This window comes from Lactuca virosa, chromosome 7 (genome assembly GCF_052849685.1).
Source record: "Lactuca virosa cultivar CGN04683 chromosome 7, Lactuca_virosa_CGN04683_v6, whole genome shotgun sequence".
Lineage (NCBI taxonomy): Eukaryota > Viridiplantae > Streptophyta > Magnoliopsida > Asterales > Asteraceae > Lactuca > Lactuca virosa.
This window is the reverse complement of record NC_136432.1, coordinates 122,471,779-122,481,094: the sequence shown is the minus strand read 5'-3', so window position 1 is coordinate 122,481,094 and position 9,316 is coordinate 122,471,779. Positions and strand designations below refer to the sequence as shown.

The 9,316-nt window shown below is 33.6% G+C and overlaps 1 protein-coding gene across 1 annotated transcript; it reads left to right on the top strand.

Annotated features, from left to right (window-relative positions):
* The first annotated feature begins 447 nt into the window (after window positions 1–447).
* Window positions 448–9,093, top strand: LOC145124664 (auxin response factor 5-like). The gene is made up of 14 exons (XM_079060086.1): window positions 448–1,003; window positions 1,253–1,371; window positions 2,773–2,871; window positions 2,990–3,046; window positions 3,323–3,478; window positions 3,560–3,644; window positions 4,081–4,171; window positions 4,454–4,618; window positions 4,802–4,924; window positions 5,006–5,081; window positions 5,414–5,555; window positions 5,949–7,297; window positions 8,129–8,319; window positions 8,677–9,093. The coding sequence occupies exons 1-14, from the start codon at window positions 946–948 to the stop codon at window positions 8,813–8,815; spliced, it is 2,850 nt and encodes a 949-aa protein (XP_078916212.1). The 5' UTR covers window positions 448–945; the 3' UTR covers window positions 8,816–9,093.
* The last annotated feature ends 223 nt before the right edge of the window (window positions 9,094–9,316 follow it).

The following is a 9,316-nucleotide window of genomic DNA, read 5'->3' as shown; positions in this document are numbered from 1 at the left end:
TAACAAAGTCATAAAAATATTAAAAAAATAACATTGAAGTTTTAAAAATTCAGTTTATTTAGATTTTAGTTTATTTTAGTAGCATGTAGATGTTAAAAAAACAAACAATATTTTTTTTTCAAACCGAAGACATTTGGTCCACCTCTTCTACTGTAGGGATCTATATATGTATCCGCAGAGTGCATAAAAATAATGTTAAATTGAAGGTTGATCGGATGATTTTTAGCCTCCAATATACAAAAATAGGATAAATAGAGAATGGTTGGAGTTGTTGCGAGAAACATTAATCACAAGTAGAATTAAGTGATCACATATCCCTAAAAAGAAAGTTAATGTAAAAGCCTTGATTAACTATATAACTAACAGCCGAAAGCAGTAAATTACAAAAATAACCTTGTCTGGTCAACCTTGAAAGACCCCCTTCTCCCTTCTCTTTTGTTTAGTCAGTCCACACAACAGATAGAGAGAGATATATACACAAAGGTTTATAGAGAGAGAGAGAAAGTGATTGAAGAGAGAGAAAGAGAGACATATAGATACAGAAAGCTTTATACAGAGAGAGAAAATGATGGAAGAGAGAGAAAGAGGGAAGGGGAGTGGGGGCAAAGCTGCAGCGTTTGGTCTCTGCAATACTCAGCAAACCCTCCTTTTTTAAAGTGTCTCCGGTCTTCCTCTTGTCCCCCTTCTCCCACCTTTTCCGGCTGTTTTATTTTTAACATTTTAATTTTCTCTCTTATCCCTTTTTCCTTTTCCGGCGTATTTCGCCGGAAAACACCGCCCTCCGCCACATTCTTTTGTTTTTCCCTTACTTTGTGTAAAAGCACCTTTGATCCTAAACCTTTTTTTGATCTACTTTTCATAAAATCCGATGAATCCCTGGTGGTAGAAATCACCGGTAACTTTTATAAAATCTACGTTGGTCGGTGATCCGAGTTTCATCCAGCAATGAAGACGCCGGCGAACGCTTCTGGATCCACTTTGACGACGGAGAATCCAGGAGAAGGTCAGCGTTACACTCTCTCTCATCATAAATCGGCAAACAATAAAAAAAATATTTCGATCGTGATTCTCGTTTTATTTTTCATGTTTGTCCCCAGCTAGTTTTGTTGTTGTTCTTACCGAGATTTGTCGGACTTTCAAAACAATCTGAAATTTTTCTGAATCTCCGCCACCACGATATTATTCTATAACTTTGATCCTTCTTTATATTTTTGTTTTTGAAAATTTGACATTTACTCTCGTGTTTTAACAGCTGGAGAGAAGAAGACCATAATCAATCCGGAGCTATGGCAAACATGCGCCGGACCTCTGGTGAACTTACCGGCTGCCGGGACTCACGTCGTATATTTCCCTCAAGGCCACAGCGAGCAGGTTTTGTTCTCACTATCTTACGCTGACTAACGTGCGCCATTGCTTGATCAATTTTTTCTATGTTTTCCATTCTTTACTTTCTGGTTATGCCTTTTCTGAGTGCCAATAGCTTCTACGACTTGTACTGTACAAGTTAGTAATGCGATATATAACCCAATTCGATTTTTTTCTCCGGCGGTGGATATGTATACATATTACAATATCACATGAGATCCAGCAATTTTGGTTGTAGTTGTACTGTACAACCATGTAATGCAAGGGAGGAATTTCGGCAAAAATTTGGAATTATTACCTTAATTTATTCAAATGGTGGAAATTGGCATCGAGTTTGATGAATTCGCCACATGGGTATACCTTTACACAGAAAGAAACTAAAAACAAATGTGATATCTGCTAAAGTGCGCCTGCCATGGCGGTGGTTGGTGGGAGAGAATATCTCTGCAAATTCTCTGTATATTGCGTTTGGTTTCTTTGTGAAGCTTTTATTATGATTCAAAAATTGCAGAATTGTTATCCCGAGTGTTGTTTTTTTGCGAAAGTTTTGTTATCATTGAAATGCTTTCTTGTAGGACCCCACTTGCCTTTTTCTTGAAAATCTTACATAAAATTGTTTGATTTGAATATAATTCGTTCATCATCATTGTTACAATTTACAAATGACAAGGGCGATTTAGATATTTCACAAATAGTCAAAAAGTTTTCTTAAACCCTATGTCAATGTAAATAGACCGAAGTGGAGACGATCAATAATTTACAATGATGACAAGGGCATTTAAGTCACTTTAGCTTCAATTATTATAAAAAAAATTTATTATATAGAAAGCTATTAATGGGTATTATATTGTTATATTAAATGTATTTTTTAATACATGATGTAGCATAATTTTAATAATAGGGTTTTACCACGTTTACATCATATTGTCATTATTCTACTGTTTGTTTTTATTGCGACTTGTAATAAATGTTTGACCTGATATTTTTGTAATTATTATTTAAATAATTATGGAAACATGAACCCAATGTGATTGCTATTTTGATAGTAAAACTAGAATAGTTGTTAGTACCCATCAAAAAGTGGTTGGTTCATTTCAATACATTTAGTAAATGTAACAAATAAATAAATGTATGCTTTTAATGTTTATATAACATAACAAAATTTTGGTAGGGCCACTAGTGGTGGCTTTTAACTTTTTTAAGGGTTAAATGAAAGAAATATCAACATACATGATACATTTATTTATTTGTGTATCATAGCATCATACATCCATCTTTTCCTATAATTGTATAGATTTTTCAAAGTATAGGAAGAAATGAAAGTAGGATGCTAAAATAAAAAAATCAATATAAGTACATTTGCTATTTCTTGAATTTCACTTTTGTTGTTATAATATATGCTTGTAGGTTGCGGCATCTATGAAGAAGGACGTTGATTCTCAAATTCCAAATTATCCAAATCTTCAATCGAAGCTTCTATGCGTTCTTCATAGTGTCACATTGCATGTAAGCGGTTTATTATTAATTTGTTCATTTTAAAATTTTAATAGTTTTTGGCCTTCCGACTTACATCTTTTGATTTTTTTGCTTTTATAATTTATTATTATATTTATTTTGTTTTTAGGCTGATCCGGAGACAGACGAAGTATATGCTCAGATGACACTCCAACCCGTGCCTTCGGTATGTACACGAATTCATTAGGGTTATTTTTAATGATGTGACTAGACAAACATTCTAGGACTATTTTTGAAGATGAGGATCAGAAGGGCATTTACGTCCTTTGAATAGAGAGATTGATAGCACGTCACATTGTCGCACCTTTTTGGTGAGATAAAAATTGCAGTTTTTGTCCCATTGACATCTGTCCATGTCCCAGTCCAATAGCACCAAACAAAGTACAGTCTGTTCTGTCATGTCATGTCTTGTCTGTACTGATTGGTTTATGATTTTATACAGTTTGACAAGGACGCATTGTTGAGATCGGATTTGTCGACAAAAATAAATAAGCCACAGACACAGTTTTTTTGCAAAACTTTGACGGCAAGTGATACGAGTACTCATGGAGGATTTTCCGTGCCTCGTCGAGCAGCCGAGAAAATCTTTCCTCCTCTTGTGAGATATTTTTTTGTTACCATGTGAATTAATTAATTGATGAAAACTTTATCTTATGCAATTTTGTTTTTTTTTTGGTAGGATTTTTCTATGCAACCGCCTGCACAAGAACTTGTAGCCCGGGATTTGCATGATACTTTATGGACATTTCGCCATATTTATCGCGGTAAGTACCTTCTTGGGTGGTGCTAAATTCAAGAAATAGCAACGTACTTTCATTTATTTGTGTATTATATTATAGCATGTTACTTTCATTTGTTTCGGTTATATCAGTGATTTTTCTAGCTTTTTCTTATTAAGACATTGACTTTTTTTTTAATAATCTTTCCAATTAAGTTATTTTCTTATTAGGACATTGTACTTATAATAATCTGTCCAATTATTAACAAATAGAAGAAAGTATGTTTGCTATTTCGTGCATTTGACCCTTTTGGATGGAACAAAAAATGCAATTTGTGTCCCATTGACATCGGTCCGAGTCCAATGCATGCCAAACACAGTACAACTTGTTGTCTCCTTATCCTTTTTAACAAACAGGGCCTAAAATCCAAATATTTTTATAACTACTTAAATGTTAATACAGTTTGTATAATTAAATTCAGGTCAACCAAAACGTCATTTGCTCACAACTGGTTGGAGCCTATTTGTTAGCGGAAAGAGGCTTTTTGCAGGAGACTCAGTCTTGTTTATTAGGTATTCCTGTTACATACATTTTTAGTCTGTTAATAATCCTTGAAACGAATTTAAGAAAGGCTAAATATCATCTTACTTTCATTTTTCAGTTTTCATTATCAGTAAAAATTGCTTTCTATTTTGGTGACATTGCTACAATAAGTGAGTAGATTTTCAAAATACAATGTTGTAATAGGAAGAAATGAAAGTATGATGGTATTATAATCAAATAACTGAACGTATGTTATTATTTCTTGTATTTAACTCATTTAAGAAATATTATAAACATATGTTGGAAAACAGGGATGAAAAGCAGCAACTGCTATTAGGAATTAGAAGAGCCAACAGACAGCCGACAAATCTATCATCATCTGTTTTGTCAAGTGACAGCATGCATATTGGAATCTTGGCGGCTGCCGCCCATGCAGCCGCCAACAACAGCCCTTTCACCGTGTTTTATAATCCAAGGTAATCAAATTTTATAGCATCTTACTTTCATTTCGTTGTTCTTATTAGGACACTGTACTTTAAAAAACTTTACCCAATTACAGATATGAAAATTGCTTTGTATATGAAATTACATTGCTATTTCTTGCATTTAAATGTAAAAATAAAAATAAAAATTAAGATTCATTGGATTCTTGAAAACAGGGCTAGTCCATCTGAGTTTGTTATTCCATTAGCCAAGTACTACAAAGCCGTGTGTAGTAACCAAATATCACTTGGCATGCGCTTCCGTATGATGTTTGAGACAGAAGAGTCGGGAACAAGAAGGTAAGGGCAAAATGGGAATAACACAATATAGATATATACTTTATCAACAAGTTTTATAACTACAAAGGGTATAAATTGCAGGTATATGGGTACAATTACGGGTATCAGTGATCTTGATCCCATTAGATGGAAGAATTCACAATGGCGCAACCTACAAGTATTTTTCATATAAATACAAGAAATAGCATAATACTTTCATTCATTTATTTATCATAGCATCCTACTTTCATTTCCTCCTGTTACAACATTGTAACTTGAAAAATCTATCTAATTATAGCAATGTCATCCAAATACACAACAATCTGTATTCCTACAGATTGGTAGATATTTCAATGTACAATGTCCTAATAACAAAATAAAATGAAAACACAACGTTGGATGCTATAATACATAAATAAATGAAAGTATGATGCTTCCTATGATACACAAAACAAATAAATGAAAGTATGTTGCTATTATTTGTAAAACGGTTTTTTTTATTATGATTAGGTTGGGTGGGATGAGTCAACCGGTGGGGAAAGGCGAACTCGTGTTTCTGTTTGGGAAATTGAACCTGTGACTGCTCCCTTTTTCATCTGCCCTACACCTCCTTTCTATAGACCAAAGAGACCTAGACAACCAGGAATGCCAGGTATTTTATTTTTACTTAATACAGAAACGGCTTAATAAAATGAATACAAAATTTTCTTTAATCTACAACTGAAAAAGTGTAATATTACTGTAACAGAAGTAACAGTATTATAAACTTTTGACTAGAAAAAGGTACATGATTTTCCTCTATAGTCTGTGGACCCCATTGTACAATCATAAAAGTACATTAAAAGATACAATATTAGATTCTTCAGTTGTCCTGTCATTTTCAATTTGACCTATAGTGTTTTGATTGTTGAATAAACTTACAGAAAAATATGATAAAAGAGGCTATGATTTAACTAGAAGTAACTTTCAAGTCAACAAATCATTATAAATAAAAAAATCCCATAATTAATTTTTCAAGAATCTTTTGACTTTTTTCTTTTATCAGATGATGAGTCAGCTGACTTGGACAATATATTCAAGAGAAGCATGCCATGGCTTGGTGAAGATATGTCCACAAAAGATCCTGGTTTAAGTTTAGTTCAGTGGATGAACATGCAGCAAAACTCTTCTCCCAATTACCTAAACCCGTTACCAGGATCCGTACCCGGATCCATTTTCAGTGGTTCGGATCTTTCAAGGCAGTTGGGCCCACCACCACCACCACCCCAAATTCTTACCCACGGTGCCTCCATGGTTCAGCCACCACAACAGTTGACCGATCCAAATCAAAGTCAACAAATGTTTCGACAAAATTTGATCAATCAAAATCAAAATCAAAATCAAAACCAAATTCAGAATCATCATCTCTACAGAAACCTTCAAAGTCAAAATCAACAGATCCAATTTCCCGATACTCAACAATTACAAATCTCGGATAATCAAATCTCGATTCAACTTCTACAAAAGCTTCATCAACAGCAACAATCACTTTTGGCTCAACAATCTGTTTCACTACCACAACAGCAAGATGAACAGAAGCCATTGATAGATGTTCATGTTCCTCAAAGCTTTTCAAGGTCGATGTCAACAAGTCAAACTATGGACGCTCACACACCACCATTGTCAAAAAACAGTAGTCAACCGAATCTTAGATTTTCAGGACACAAGTTTTCCGGACCCAATCAGATTTCGACAGGTGGCGGAGGTCAATCCGGGATCACAGATGATATCCCATCGTGTTCGACTTCACCTTCAACGAATAATTTCCAAACCATGGTTACTGGTGTCGAAACTTTATCGACAAATGTTAACTTTGGTAAAGTCTCTCCTCCGGTCAACGCGGTCAACATTCCAAAAGGTCAAAATCCGTCCTTTTTGGCACCGATTACGTATTTGAACAATATCGGTGGACCACAGATGGATTTTCTGGATAGTTCATCATCGGCGACTTCGATTTGTGTTCCTCAAAGTGATCTTCATCCACAGCCACTTAGAACAATACAAGATGATTCGAGAACGGATATTCCGTTTGGGGGAAACATGGAGAATCATTTGGGGATGCCATCGATGATTGTTGACCCTTTGACCACGAAAGGAATGGTGGGGTCCAGTAAGGATTTTGAAAGTAATGTTGGTCCAGGTGGCATGATTTTATACGAGAACAACAACAACAACAACAACCCGAGTAAAGATGCTCAACCCGAGCTTTCTTCTTCCATGGTTTCTCAGTCGTTTGGAGTTCCGGATATGGCGTTTAACCCGATTGATTCCACCTTGAATGATAGCGGCTTGTTGAATACCGGTGTGTGGGCCCCACCTCCACAACCGTTTCAGCGAATGCGGACTTATACCAAGGTTTTTTAATTTACAGGATCCTACTTTTATTCCTTTTTATTTACTATTAGGCTAAGTTTATACATGATCCCATTAACAAATTTCATAGTATTATAGACCAAAGGTAAATTATAAAAAAAGAGAAAAAAAAAAGCAAAATGTGTCGATTGGGTTGGATCTTTTCTTCACGTGTCATACATATATACATTGTTGGTTTAGTTTACTTCTTTTATCAAAACCTATTTGGTTATTAATTAGACTTTATCTTGATTAAAAAAAATATAATGCACTAAAATATGGAGATTTTTTCTATGTAAGAAGACCAATGTTGACATATACTTTTTTTTGTGTACAATTTTATGTTTCTTATAATCTTAAAATAAAAAAAAATCGTAGTTTATTTACTATAAAATATATTGTCTATATATCTTACAAGTAATAGAAAGGTGATTATTTTGGGAATTTTTTTGATAAAGTCCTAAAATCTTTTGATTTTAAACAGAAAAATCTCATTATTTTGGGAAAATCACATAATCTGTCATTTCTGTTAAAATAAAAAAAAGGATTTTTTTTCGTTAATTTAGGCAAAATGTTAAATAATCGGGACTTTTTTGCATAAAACCCTTGCAAATAAAATACATTATTTAACAAAAGAATCGATTTGGGTTGCTAGTAAACTAGATAAATATAATCTTACAACAACATTTATCTCACTTGGAAAAACCTCGCCAATTATATTTATACCAATGTCACTCCTCCTATAAATAATAAATAAATAAGGAATATTTTGAAAGTAGATTGGTATTTCTTGAATTGCAAGTAATCTTACAGATATTGTGTGTGTGTGTGTAGGTGTACAAGCGTGGAGCTGTAGGGAGATCAATTGATATATCTGGTTATTCAGGGTACGATGAGTTGAAACAAGATTTGGCTCGAAGATTTGGAATTGAAGGTCAATTGGAGGATCGACAAAGAGTTGGTTGGAAACTTGTGTATGTGGATCACGAAAGTGATGTTCTTTTAGTTGGAGATGACCCTTGGGAGTAAGTCCACATTACTATTACTATTACTATTATTTTTGTTTTTCTGGTATTAAAATCTTTTAATAATGGAAGGCTTTAATTAATTTAAGAAAGTCCCAAGGCTTTTAAGTAGTAACAAATTTAGTTTAAGGGATTTTTCAATAATGCTATGGGTTTTTTTCTTATGTATAAAAATTATGGGTGGGTTTTTAATTTTTATAGACCCAAAAAATAATATAACGGTTTATAGCCTATATGCTATTTCTAGCATTTGTTCTTATTATTATTATTATTCGACTGTTAATGTTACTAATATATGTTATTTGTTGGGTAACGATTTCTAATGAGTTGGGTTTTTGTGAAATTTATATGGTATAGGGAGTTTGTGAGTTGCGTAAGGTGCATCAAAATCTTGTCACCTCAAGAAGTGCAACAAATGAGTTTGGATGGAGATTTTGGTGGGAATAGTGTCCTTCCAAATCAAGCTTGTAGCAGCTCAGATGGTGGAAATGTCTAAAACATAATCCTTTTCTTTTTATTAAGTTTTAGATAGAAAGTATGGAACTCAGAAGAAGCATTAAAAGTGTCTGAGTTTGAGAAAATGGAAGGGAAGAATTTAGAGAGAAAATGGTAGGGTTTTTTTTATTTTTTCAGAAGGTAAATGTGGACAGGTTTTAAATGTTGATTTTGTGTCAAGATGATGATAGTGTTATAAAATGGTAGAGAGCATTGAGAGTGTATATAGATGTGTACACTTTGTGTTAATCAGAAATGTTCGGTGCTTTTTTTTTTTAAGTGTTGTTCATCAGTGTTTTTGGATGGTTTATGTTTTCAAAAGGCACCTTGAAAGCCAAAGGTATAAAAGAAATTAAAATTGGAACTTTATTTCCAAATACAATTTAAATTAGATGAAATGAAATGATTTTTTTTAAACGGCTAACATAAACACCAACTAAACCTACTCCTAAACAATTCTATTGTTTATAACGGGACTTGCCCTCAACCGTTTAAAGGGAAG